General features: G+C 44.3%; 1 protein-coding gene across 1 annotated transcript in view; it reads right to left on the bottom strand.

Annotated features, from left to right (window-relative positions):
* LOC148033843 (uncharacterized) overlaps window positions 1-14197 on the bottom strand; it is a 68408-nt gene that overhangs the window by 37612 nt on the left and 16599 nt on the right. Inside the window, exons 3-4 of the mRNA XM_087681848.1 lie at window positions 12571-12649; window positions 11637-11705 (exon numbers count right to left, since the gene is read on the bottom strand). Coding sequence (XP_087537974.1) covers window positions 11637-11705; window positions 12571-12649 — 148 coding nt within the window. The remainder of the gene's footprint in view (window positions 1-11636; window positions 11706-12570; window positions 12650-14197) is intronic.

The raw sequence follows: 14197 nt of genomic DNA, 5'->3' as shown, positions 1-14197 counted from the left end.
TAGATTGGTCTACCAAACCATCAATCGACTTCAGTCCATAAGCCCACCTTGTCTCTTGAGAGACTCATGAGGATAAGAGCTTGGTCCACATCTACAAGATGGCTCCAAGACAACGAGTCTACTTTTGTAGATGCCCACCCACTCTTCTACGGGTCCATAAGACCAAGTGGATCATGGATAGTGGAGCTATGCATCATGTCTCTACTTCGAGATATCTCACATGAGCATACAGTTGGACATGTAGGTTGTGATAACTCCTTGAACAAGATCCAAGTTATTAGGATGGCCAAGTTTGACTCTAACCAAGGCCCAAATCTCACTATAGTAGACAAAGTATATTACATTCCCTAGTTAGTTTCTATCTATCTAACAGTTTTGCCTCCCAGGGATACCTATTTTCTCTAGTAAGACTATGGTTGAGACATTGATGATACTTCTAGTGTAGTGACAGCTCAAGGCAAGGTTCAACCTAATGGTCTCTATCTCATGTCACAATTTCTTTCCTAACCAATTGCTGATAGCTCCAAGTTTCATCGTATACACGGCTTGGATATACAAAGCTCCTTCCAACGAGGAGCCTTTGTGGCACTTTCAACAAGGACATCTTGGATAGAACTCTCTTTTATGAGCTATCTATACACCAATTGGTTGGCTATACATAGTCGCAAGTGATGAAAAATGGAATGAGTATGGAGGACCACAGACGAGGAGAATTTGTCATCACTTGTGATTATACATAGTCCCAAGTGATGCAAAACGGAACGAGTACGGGCAACCAAGGACAAGGAGAAATTGTCATCACTAGTGACTAATAGTCACATGGAATGGAATGTGGAATGGAAAGAAACTACCGTCTGCGCAATCTTTAGGTCCAAAACTGACCCTCACTTGTGACTATGGGTTGATGGCCTCCCATGCCAAAAACTAGTTCGCAACGTGTACGAACCGTGTTCAATTGGGAAAACCACACCAAACCCCTTTCCAAAGCATGCTACTTATTGAGCTAAAGGATAGTAAGATTGAGTCACCTTGATCTTAGTGGTAAGTTAAATACTTTACAGTATTAGTTTCTTATAGTGAATGAATTCCCTCACTACATATGGGTTTACTTTCTTAAATAAAACTCTAAAGTTGTTGCACACTGCAACCAGCCTTCCTTCTCAAATAGGGTGGTAAATAACTTGATTAAGCACTAATTACAGCAAGCATAAAATTCACATAAGCTGAAAATGCAAGTTTTTACCACTTTAATCTTGGACATTGGACACCATATTGACCCTAAATTTGGCACCCCTTTCAGTATTTCTTTAACTAATATTACAAATGGATCAAGTATGACTGAGATCCTCTGATCTTCTCCGCTAATCAAAGTGCCTCTTACTGTCAAAATTGACTTGCAAGCCTTCAAACCTATTTGCTCCTTGGTTTGCTTGGGGATTGGCCTTCACCCTGCTCCTTAAAAGACAAATTCAGCCCCAAATCTAATGTTAACTGGCTAGACTCCTAAATCTCCTTGAAATTCCTCTATTTTAGCTGTTGGAATTTAAGTCCTAGGCTCTTAATTCTAAGCACACATCCCGAGGCGGCTGCCAAAACCCTAATTTCCATGGTAAATTAGAGTTTACAACAGTGATTGACTGAAATCTCTTCCTCTGATGGCTCAAACTACTAGAAAATGTTGAGATAACTTGAGAAATGGTTGGGAGATAAGAGAGAATGTTGTAGAGAGAGAAATTTCAGAGTTTCATCGTTGCCCTCCTTTAAGGGTTCAAAAAGTGCATAAACTGAGGATCATTTGCCAATTACATAAACATTTCAGCTATTGTCCTTAGCTGACCTTTGAACTAGCCATCAAATTCCTCTTCCTTTTGCTGATCATCAACTTCTAAAGGACTAGAAGGATCACATTTTGGTCTAAACTGATATTATCAACTTGTTGTCCATGTTGTGTGCCTTATTCAAGATCAGGCATTGCATTTTTCCCAACACTTTATAAATCTTCAAATTGAGAGGCATCATCCCTGCTTGATCCCATCTCACTATCCGATGATATTCTTATTGTAATGCTTAGCTAAAAACAATTTCAACACCAAAGCAAAGCTTCTGACCTTCAATCACATGCATCCGGCCCACCAAGTCAAGGGAATTGATGGTATCCCAGCAATGGAACCATGTAACCAACCTTCCTTCTCAAATAGGGTGGTAAATAACCTGATTAAGCATAAAATTCACATAAACTAAAAATGCACATTTTACAACTTTAATCTTGGACATAAGACACCTTATTAGCCCCAAAACTAGCATCTCTGTCCTTATTTCTTTAACTTATATTGCAAATGGTTGGAGTACAACTGAGATCCTCTAACCCCCTCTGCTAATCCAAGTGCCTCTTTCTATCAAAACTGACCTACAAACCTCCAAATCAATTTTGCTTGGAATTGGCCTTCACCCTGCTCTTTGAAAGACAAATTTAGCCCCAAATTTGATATTGACTGCCTGGCCTCTTGAATTTCCTTGAAATTTCTCTATTTTAGTTGTTGGAATTCAAATCCTAGGCCCCCACTTCTGTGCACACATCTCGAGGCTGTTCTCAAAACCCTATTTTTGTGGTAAATTAGAGTTTACAACAAAGATTGACTGAAATCTCTTCCTCTGATGGCTCAAGCTGCTAGAAAATGTTGAGATAACTTGAGAAATGACTAGGGGTAAAAATTTCAAACTCTCATCATGAGAAATGCTGAAAAGTGATTCCATTCATCAGAGCTTCTGCAACCACTGCTTCTATAGCTTTTAGCCAAAAAAGGCACATTACTCCACCATCGTGCTGTTGCTGCCCTCCATCCCTGCTCGAATTGCCGCTGCGCCAGTCCTTCCCTCCCCCCGCCTATGCCAGTTCCCCCCCCCCCCCGCCCTACGCCAAGCATCCTCCCTCCCATTCGTCACCCCTCCCCCCCCCGGGTTCGACAGTCCCTCTCCCTCCCATTCTCCCACCTCCCGTTTCGCTAGTCCTCCCCTACCCTCTCGCCAACCCTTCCCCCCCCCCCCCGCCCTGCAACTGCCTGCTCGTCCGCCACCTGGCCTGCGCCCCCTCCTCCCCGCCCACTCCGTCTAACGCGCCATCCCCGACTGCTCACCCCTGCCCTAATAGCTTACGCCCGCCCCGTTGGGCTGCTGCCAACATGCCCCTCTGCTCCGCCCGTCGTCTTGGGACACACCTCCCCATCCGCTGCTAGCATAACCCGATATCCGTAGCGTCCAACACCTCCTCCACCGCCAAAACAGCAACCCCCCCTTCGCCATTCCCCCACCCCCCCACCCTCCAGTTGCTCCCTCCATCCGTAGCAACTTTCCCCCTCAGGCAGCACCGCAACCTGACTCGTAGCTTTTCAAAAGGGACACGCAATGGAAGCCTCTGGTTAGACGCCGGCGCACTCAACGAGTGCTCCCCAGTCAAACACCTTGAGCATCGTCCTCTCTGAGGAGCAGCTCCTAGCCGTCCGGGCTAAAGAGTTGAAGCTAAAGGAAACAGCAATTTATGGTCAAGTAGTAGAACATTTCCCATCCAGGGCCCAGCTTCGGGACTGGCTTCACTCCACGTTGCGCATTAGCACAGTGCAGACCGTGGAGGCAGCTCTAATGGGCCAAGGGATCTTCATGGTTCGGCTAAGCTCGGCAGACGCAGCTCGAGAGTTACTTGGCCTGGCGATAGAGTATCGCCAGTTGGTGGAAGACTTTGGACGGCTCTTCGGCACGGTTCTTCTCGCGTCCTTCCCAGACGCAGTGACTACCGCAAGAGTCCCCAAGCACAGGTGGCAGTGAAAGAGGTTAAAAATATCCCACAGTTCCTAGGGATTGAGGCAAGCGGACACTCCTTTAGGCAGCAGGTCATTGTGACTGGGCAGTCAGGGCAGTGCATGCATTGCCATGACTTTGGGCACTAGGAGCAGAGTGTACGCACTTCAATGCTAGGGTGGCTCTGCCGATAGGCCCATAGGTGGATGTGGACAGTTTCACACAAGTACAGAGATGACAGAGAGAGAGACGACAGGGGAAAGGGATGCAGGGAGTAGGCGGGCGAGTGACCCCCCTCGTAGAGCACTCCACAACACCCCCTGCCCGTCCCACCCGGCAGGACTGCAACTCCCCATATCCACCACCCGCGCCACAGACTGCCTCGCCTGAGTTCCCACAACCCCCACATCCACCCACCTCTACATCTCATGGCCCCCCCCCCCCCCACTGACCCTGGCTCACAGCCCCCCCTTTCCAAGGCCACCAATCCCCCCATACACCCGCCATGCATCCCCGTCCATCCCACCATCCCCCGATTCTCTTTTCCCCCCACCACTTTCCATACCGAGCACCCCCCTTGATCCACACCCGGTTTAAGTTGTCCCCCCCAATCCCACCCCCCATCCTCCCACAGGAGGTGATGACCCACACACACCTACTTCCTCCTTGCACCAGCAGTCCTCCCCCTCCCATACAGCCACCAGCTCATCCGTCCCTACCGCCCGTCACACCTTCCCGAGACAAGCACAGTTGTTCCCGAGACAGGCATAGTTGTTGCCACAAGAGTTCTTCCGCAGTGGCCCATGGTCCTACCTGAGAGCTTCGAAGCGCGGAGAGTTCCCACTACCTCTAGAGGTGGGGATCTTCGTGGTTCGTAAGTTTAGGAGGGGCAAGGTCCATCTACTAGCACCACCGGATGGACCAAACTACGCATTTTTTCTTCAGTCCTTTCACTCAGGAAAGTGGACAACACAGATAAAGGAGTTAAAGAGTCAAGTGGCGGATCGCATCTCACTCAGTCCTCTCACTCAGGGAAGTGGACGACTACACAGATAGAGGAGTTGAAGAGTCAAGTGGCGGATCACATCTCCCAGTGGATGGAAAATGAAGGATTAGCATTGTTTGCACAGCAGTGGCTTGGGTGCATGATGGACATTAACTGGTGGGCTGGTGCCGAGGTCCCACACTTGAGCATTATCTTTCAAGCCCCTCCACAGTGGAGAGCTCCAAGGACGTGATCAAGTGGCCCCTGGCACAAGCGGCCCATTTCTACCAGTGTACCGAGTCACGACTCTTAGCATGGCTGATAGATGCATTGATAGTACCACCTGGAGCATCTATCACCCCTATGGTCCGGCCGAGGGCCTCCATGGGGGACTAGAGTTCACCGTCTAGACCAGTGGTAAAGCATACTTGCATGCCTCACAGTTTCTCCTCCTTATCAGCAACCTCCACACCAAACAGATGCCTATTCGGTCAGTCACAGGTTTCCCCATGAGTTTACACCTAGCACCTGGAATGTGAATAGCCTCCACTACAATGGGGCATGTGGTTCCAAGAATTTGAATGTTCAGCAAGAGCTACAACTTGTCCTGGCCGGATGGATCGGCATCTTGCTTCTACAGGAGCACAAGCTCACCCCCACCTAGGCCCAGTGGGTAGGGAAGGTGCTGCCGGGCAGCTTGCACACTTACTAGGAGCACGCCATATGTGCCCACGGCAAGAGTGGAGATGTATGCACCTCTATTGGCTCAAGTCTCACCGCCTATGTACAAGACCATAAGACGATAGTGGCAGGGAGGGTTCTATGGGTTAGATTGGATATTGGGGACTCGAGCCTTGGAGTCCTCAATGTCTATGCCCCTACAGAGGTTAGGGCACGCAACAGGTTCTGGGTGGAGATCGCGGATGGACTCCCAAAGGTAGATTCCTGGATCGTTGGAGGAGACTTCAACAATCTGGAGGCTTTGGAGGACCAGTAGGGCAAAAGCAGTAACTACCAAGGCATGGCTGGGGAGGAGCAGGAGGCATGGGAAGTCTTTTTGCTCGCAGTTGGAGCATGCGATGCCTGGAGAGACCCTGCCTTCCACAGGAGGGAGAGGTCATTGGACTTCTCTTGGGGATACAGGTGGTTAGGTGGAGTTCTCCTGGAGCAATTGGACAAGTTTTATGTGGGAGAGTAGGGAGGCTCTTGTGGAGGCCAGATTGAGCAATTGGGAGCACGTTGTCCAATCACTGCCCGGTTCTCTTGACACTTGACCCCCCAGCATCCACCCTAGACACACAATCCTGTCGGATCCCTGACTTGATCTATAGGAGGGAGGAGGTTACGAGATAGATAGAGCAGATTTGGACTAGAGAGTGGGGCAGGAGGGACCGGATAGGAGAGGAGGTTACAGAGGTCCTAGCAGAGTCGAGCAGAATCTGCCAAGAGGCAGCCATACAGGCCAGGTAGCAAAGCTAGAAGGAGGAGAGAGCACTCTCGCAGGACCTTGCAGCCACGCAGAGATTATTGCAGGAGGCACCAGGGGACCCCACCCTCCACACACAAGAGGTGCACGCGCGAGCAGCCATTGCTGGCCTAGAGGACAGATGCTCGAAGTTCTCTTTCCGAACCTCAGCAGCCTTCTGGGCGCGGAAGGGGACGCGATGTGCAGAGAGTTCTTCCAAGTGCACCAACACATGGAGACTTGGTGATGGGAAGTTGGCTTGCCCAGACGCAGGAGGGAGGTTGTAAGTGCTACACACAGCAGCCTCTAGAAACCCCAAAGCACTGCCTTTGGTCATGTGAGGAGGCGCAGCTCATGTGGAGAGGAGCATGCTGCATCCTTCACCGTACAGTAGTTATTAGCACTTAGACCGATATTAATTAATGCCTAGTCTCTAATATCACCATTGACATTAGTGGCTAATAAATTGGTCTAGACCAAAATTTGACACCAAGTACCACCTAGTACCTATCAGACATAACTTATCACAACTTTTGCCTTTGATACCTACTACATCCTCGAGGTCCTTGGTTTATTACCATGAAATAATTGTCATATACATCACTTGTGCTAAACAACCTTGCACATTTGATTAATAACTTAATCAAATGTTATTAGCAAGATTAAAGCATCTTAAAATTTCATGTCTCCGTGACATACACTTTGTTACTTGGTGAGGTCAGTGACCAATCAAATGGATACCTGCATCAAGACAACAAAGAGAGACGATGGCGGTAAGTTTGTCTCCCGAGAGTTCTCTAAGTTCATACATAAGCATACAATTCAATGTCAACTCACCTTGACTAACTCCCCTTCTCACAACAAAGTAATTATGTTACGAAAACATGAAATTTTAATGCTTTGCTTAGCATTTGATTAAGAGTTAATCACATGTGTAGATCTGACTTGCACATATGAGGTGTAAGTTAATCATTTTGCACTGTGGGACCACAAGACCCCAAGATATTAGTTGGTGCCAAAGGCAAAAGTTGCAATAAGTTATACTTGATAGATACTAGGTGGTACCCAGTGTCAAAACTTGGCCTAGAACAACATTAGTGTTAGTGGGTGACATTAGGGAATTGGCATTAATTAATTAAAAAATGCTTAATGCCGATTTCGAGCTAATGAGTGCTCGGGGTTACTTGAGTGATAAATTGGCCTGGCTACTTAGTTATTGGCTAATCAAATTATTTTTTTAATCCATAAATAAGTATTAAATAAATTTAGCTATTGGCCAATCATGTTTTTTTATCCATAAATAATTATTAAATTATTTTTAAAAATAATTTAATTGTGCAGAGCACCACTAGACAAACCCCAAGTTATTTCCATCAGCGTCTTACACCACCATCCTTCTTTCCATGATACTTTATCACCTTTCCCTTATCATTGACATCCTCGAGTGGTTGGGTAAGCTTGTACTATTTTGTACTATGTTGGGTGTACCATCCCTACTCCCGTCTTTTGGGTCACTGTGACTTAATCAACCATCACCCCTAAAATTAAATTCCACTAAAAAAAACCAAACAAACAAAAAAACAGTTCAATGTGGTTCCATCCACCTTTGTAGGGCTTGGTACGCCGCTAGGCAACCAATGAGCACCCTTTGTCTAATGCATTGTCCTCTCTAGGGTCACTACTTGGACTCGCTTAGTAGGATAACCATCGCCTCTTTAGTCTTGATAGGCCACTGGTCAATCGACATTCACCCTTTGTCCGATGCCCTAGCTACTTTGGGGTGAAACACCTTGGGGTGAACATTGCAAGCCTTCCCCTTTAGGCTCAATTTTAAGCCTGAGAGGGGATGTTGAGCTAAACCACGCTTTACAACCAATTAGCATTTTTAAATAGCTTCAAAATACACTTAATTAATGAAAAATGAAAATTTGATATGCAATTCGAGAGAGTTTCAATAGTCCCCCAAAACCCTAATTTTTTAAGGCACCCTTCAACATCTATAAATAGACGGGCTGACCACTATTCAACCTTATCCTTTGGTGCAAGTTTCTCACTCTACCATACAGATTTCAACCATCAATCATCTACCATCTACTATCCAACCATCACCGACTACAACCCATTACTATCTAGCCCTAAGCGGCCTATTTTTAACCATCGCCCTGCTATTTGGAGATCTCCATCTACTGTGTCATCATCACACTTGATCAACCTGCATTTTCAGCATCTGGTGCCAGGCAATAGGCTGTTGCTATCTCTCCCACCAGGCGACTGCTACAGTACCTGCTTTTTATTGTCCAGCAGGCCGTCTATATCAGCAAGCACCTCTCCTGTTGTTGCCTGATAGTTTCCGCCTGAAATGATCAGTTTTCAACCTTCCTCTAGTAGTACATTGCTGCGTATACTAGATTTCAGTCTCCAACTAGTGTTTTGGTGACCAGCCTACTGCCCTTCATTATTCAGCACTCTCTCATCTCCGACTAATGGTTACTACACTTGGGATCCATCTCCGGTAGACGTCACTCTCCGACACTGCATTGCTTCGCCCTTGGGCATTCTATACGCTCTTACATTCATTTATAGCATTCATTCACTTCAGAGTTTCTTCTCTCTATGTTTGAGTTTTGCATTTTGTGTTTAGGGTCTATCCGAGTCTTTGTGTTTCACTCTTGGTCGTACATACTGTGTTTCCTCAATGTAAACCCTAGCATATCTTCACACCCCATGTACCTTGAAACAATGAAGACTCATTTTTGTTATGGGTTCCTTGTCCAAAATCTTTTCAAAAATCATTGCTAAGAAATTATAAAAAATGTTTCTGCAGTTGATTCATCCATGTTAGTATGGTTTCATTAAGAGATGGAATATCATGCAAATATTTTGTATATTCAAATGGGGATCGATTATGCCAAAGCCTCTCACCAACAAGTTGTATGATTCAACTAGATATTGAAAAGGCTTTTGATCATGTTAGTTGATCCTTCTTATGGCAACTAACGTCTACATGGGTTTTGGTACTCACATGACTTCTCTTATTGATACCATTAGCAGAGATATTGTGGCACACATTGCACTTAATAGGGGGGTCAAAATGAGATCGCCTTGTCTCATTCTCTTTATCAAGGGTGCCCTCTTAGTCCTTTATTGTTTGCATTGGTAACTCACCGATGCTCTCTTTGCTGGATAGGTTGGCTCATAATGGGGAGATAATTGGTTTGACTCTTCCTAGTATTACTCAACTTTTGGGTCAATCTTTAGCTGACAACTCCTTTACGTTTCTTAAGGCTGGCCAGACCAATGGGTAATGGCTATTTGAAGTTTGTTTGGTTTACCTTCAAGGCTTCATATTGATGCTCAAAAAATCTACATCAATTTCTTGTATGGAGACTAATTTGCAAGTTTTGGGTTGGTAGGGAGCCATTGTTTCTAAAGGTGAAATTACCCAGCACTTGAATATCCCATTGATGTGGATGTGGCTCCTTGGGCCTTGCTTAATTAGATGTTCTCCTGAATTTATGGTAGGTTTATGTATTGGAAATCCCAGGGTTGGCCTCTTCCTATGCGGCTGAAAGTGGCTCCATCAATCATGATTAGTATAGTCTCATATTTTTTACCTCTTGCTTCCCTAGACCAAGGAGTCTCTCTTGAAACTAGTGCATCCCATCAACTTTATGTTGTGGAAAAAGAAAGAGAATCATTTGGGTCAAGTGTGGATATCTTGGCAATATGTTACTACTCTAAAACAGTTGGGAGGGACTACTTTGTCAAATGTCAATCTCTGTATGATAGCTTTGAGAACAACGCTTTTGCAAGCTCTATGTGTGCAAATCATTCTAAACTTTTTTTAAAGAAGACTCACATCTCACATGTTTGTGAAACCATACGATTTTTTGAAAAGGTCGGCTAATCGAATATACCTTAAGATGGTAGAGAATAAGAGATGTGTCATTGAGAAAGCTAATAAAGTAGGGCTTGTTTGAGATAATGAAGGGAAGTGGTGGGATCGATTTCTCCAACTATGGTGAGATAATGAAGGGAAGTGGTGGGATCGATTTCTCCAACTATGAAAATCCAAGATTCCTTAACAAGGGAAAGTTTTCATATGGAGGCTACTTATTGGGGTTCTTTCCTAAGCATGGCTATTGTATCTTTTGCACTACGTGTAATGAGACCCCAATTCATCTCTTCATCTCTTGCCTTGTTGCGAGACATATTTGGAGCATTGTCTCCTGTGTGTGAACCTCAGTGACTCGGCAGCGAAAGCCCATCCATTCTTGGGTCATGGGCAAGATGCTTTCTTTGCCCACTTTGCAGTCAGATCATCCTTGTCTCTTCCATTTCCTCAAATGGACCTCTCTAGCACATTTGGTGAAACTATAATGCCTTCATTTGTGATTCAGCCTCGGGTATTCATGGTCATGTGGCCCATGTTCAAGGATTACTGTTATGGCAGATCTCTTCCATGGTTTTGATGGACCTGGTCCTCCCTAATGTGGCTGCTCAGTGGACCTGGTCTTCCCTAATGTGGCTGCTTCTTGGCTGCATGTTGTTCACTCCACAATTCAAACTTATTCACAGAAAAAAATATGTTTTTTGGTACCTGACTTTGGCTCTAGTTGGTTCGTCAGACAGCACTTTGTACATATTTGTTATTCACAAATTCAACAACCTTCATAGGAAGAAAGAAAAGAGAGATCAAGATAAGTATCTAGAGTAAACGATGGTCCTCCCCAAAAGTATAATTAGAAATTATTTGGAGGATTAGAAACAGACATCAAGCATGATCAAAGTTAGATCAAATCAACAGGCCAGCATATTGGTGGCGATAGCAGCTGCCATGCTGGCATAGGTAAAGCTAAATAGTTTCAATGATCACAGCCAGAAATACTTACAGTAGCCCCTCAGACTGGAGTACACATCATCCCTTTCTGAGCGATGGAGCCTTTGTTTCCGTCAGTCACACAATACACATTCCATAAAGAGCCCTAGGTTTTACAAAGTAGACCCCAGGAAATGTTGGCAGCACGCTCAGTGTCTCTTTGTTTGATTATAGCCTAGGTACCAGCCAGTTCTAGCACCCAGACTCACAGGCCTTTATCGCCTACATGACTTTCTTTTCTTTCAGTGTGAGGCTGCCAGGTGTAGAAGCTTTTAAAGTAGAAAAATTTTTAGGAAATGTGCACAGAACATTAGACACAGGATATATGGATCCTGTCTTGCTCTCAGATCTATTAGTTCCCATTCTGACTTTTGGAGCTCCTTGACGCCAAGGTTGTTTTGACATGGACATTGTTCTATATTTTATTCTAAGTTTCCCAAGAAAGGATGTACAAAATCTTGTTCATATAGCAAGACAGTAAACCCCTATCACTACATAGAAGTAAGAACCCGTACCTTTAGAAATGGAAACCCTTCAAGATCCTTTCCTGCACTAAAGATCTTCTTAGGTACCTTTTGTAAAGCCTGAAAACAGTAAGATAAATGGCTATATCAGATTTTGTAAAGCCTGAAAGTGATGTGGTAAATGGTTTATATCAAACCACTTTAGGTATGATCTCTTTATATAAGAAGGATACTAAACAGAACACGATATTCACAACTTGCAAAAGGTATCATATGGCGAGCCACTACCACAAGTCAAATATTTGGTGAATAGGTTGAAACATGTTAAGATGCCAAGAAGTGCAGTCAATGTGTTGTATAGGCTTCAGCATTAACCCTCTTTGGTCTTTGACGTTCACATTTTCACTTTTTTTTCATTGAAAGATAACCAAAATATACAGAAGAAAGGCATTCAACCAAACAAATGTGTACTTTCTATTGAGAAGATGCATTTTAAATGCCATCGAGCTAACTTGCTCAATATCCTCAAGTTGTAAGTGTCCTCTATGTAAGAAAGTCTCTCCACTAATCTATAGTCACTGTACTTTTGCAGTTCCAACACCTTTTAGCATGAGAAATGCCTATGTTAAAATACAAGAGATGGTTGGAGGTTCTGCTTGTGCAAGATCCCCAAGGATTGCATCTTGCCAATTTGATAATCCAAACAATATATATATAGTTCCCTCGGAGAGATGAGGACCTCAACAAAACCTCTCTAAATGGGAGATACATGCAGACACAAGAGATAGTTGGAGGGTATGCTGGTAGTTGTATTTTCAGTTAAATATCTAGACAAGCTAAATATAGTTCTGTGGGACAGCCGAGGACCTCAGCAAAACCTTTCCAAAGTGGAAATGCATGCGGTTTTCTTTGCGAGATGAGGACCTCACATCAACTCCTCTAGAGAAGAAGATTTTCCATAATATGCAAAACAAGAAATCAGAACCTGCAACCGTGCTTGTTCTACTGCTGCTTTTTGAGTCGTAAATTGCTGCCTAGTCATTATTTCTGCATTGCTCCGATAACTGTTCTGTTCATAAAGAAGGTAAATGATTACATTTTATCCAGCTTCCAGCAGCATTCCATTACATTCCAAGGTGGATGTTTGGAAGAGAATGCTTATTAGAACATAACTTTTTGCAAGTATATGCTATGTAACTTGACAGGGGTTGCATGGCAGATACTTAACTCATGATTACACTTAACTTTATATAACTAAATCCTCAAAAATGAACACAAAGCAAACATAGAATCAGAAAATAGAGATTTTCCTCCAACAAGCTGAAGTCTTTCAAAGACACCACCTCTAGATCCAATATCCAAAATCGACTTAGAAAACAGTCCCCCATCCTCTAAGTACAGCCACAAATGATTTCAATATATGCATGGATTATTCATCTCTTTGGGCCCGGGCGAGATTCTTTCAAATTCTATCAATGCAGCCTGGACATATGTTAAGAGTTGGTCCATAATCAAGTTGCATATAAGTGGGCACCTACTTTGGATGCAAAAATTTCAAACGATGATGTGGAGTATGTTGTTGCATCATTCTTATAGAAAGAGTCTAGATCAACATGGCTTGCGAAAATGAAATGTTCAAAGCTTACATGAAGGATCTTAAAGCTCCCCTCACTCTCACATGTTAACATGTGCGAAGGATAGGTGTTGAAACCATCCTTCCTTCCATGGATGGGTGGTAAATCCCTGATTACAACTCAATTACAGCAACAAACAATAAATACAAATCTGAAAATGCAAATTTACCTACTAATATTGGACAATGCACACCCGATTGGCCCCAAAATTGGCACCCCTTTCGGTATTTCTTTAGATTCATTGAAGAAGAAGTTGATTTACAATGGGATTATCCCGATCCCATTCGCAATCCAAACTCCCCTTGTTGTCCAAAGTGACCAGCAAGTCTTCAATCTGTTTTGCCCCTTGATTCGAGCACTTAATTGGCCTTCACCCACTTCATAGACGATGGAAATGCCCCAAATTCAATGGTTGGCTAGTCCTCCACCTGAATTTAGCTGAAATTCACCTTCAGCCCTGAAAAATCCAAGTCTTGGAGCTTCCAATTTCTGGCACACTTCTCGAGGCTGCTGGTAAACCCTGATTTCTGCTGTAAATTAGGGTTTATGCAAAGAAATTTGCAATTTCTCAGCCTCCAAGGGTCCAAATGCTGAGATCTTCGGACCAAGGCTATGAAATGGGTGGGAGATGAGAGAGAAAGCTATAGAGAGAGAAAATTCAGAGTTTGTCGCGAAGAATGACTGAAAATCGGTCAAATGCAACTGCTGCCCTGCCACAACAGCATTAAATACTATCACCTACAGCTGAGACATCCAAATTAGCTGTCACCTTGTGCCTAGATGCAATCGTCCAACTGTGGAGGGTCCGAAACTGCAATCGCCTCCTCAAAACTCACTCATGGCTGGCTGCAATGGCTGAAAATAGGCTGGCCATGGTTATTCACAGCTCTCCCACATTTGCTACAGCCAGAATGATCTCGTTTTTCCTCTTCTTCAACCTTTTACCAGCCTGTATGGGTAAGTCTGCCAAGTAGCAAC

Source organism: Lygodium microphyllum, chromosome 7 (assembly GCF_053477565.2).
Source record: "Lygodium microphyllum isolate KBCC chromosome 7, Lygodium_microphyllum_v1.1.10, whole genome shotgun sequence".
NCBI lineage: Eukaryota > Viridiplantae > Streptophyta > Polypodiopsida > Schizaeales > Lygodiaceae > Lygodium > Lygodium microphyllum.
The sequence above is the reverse complement of the archived record's forward strand: the minus strand, read 5'-3'. Positions and strand labels throughout refer to the sequence as shown.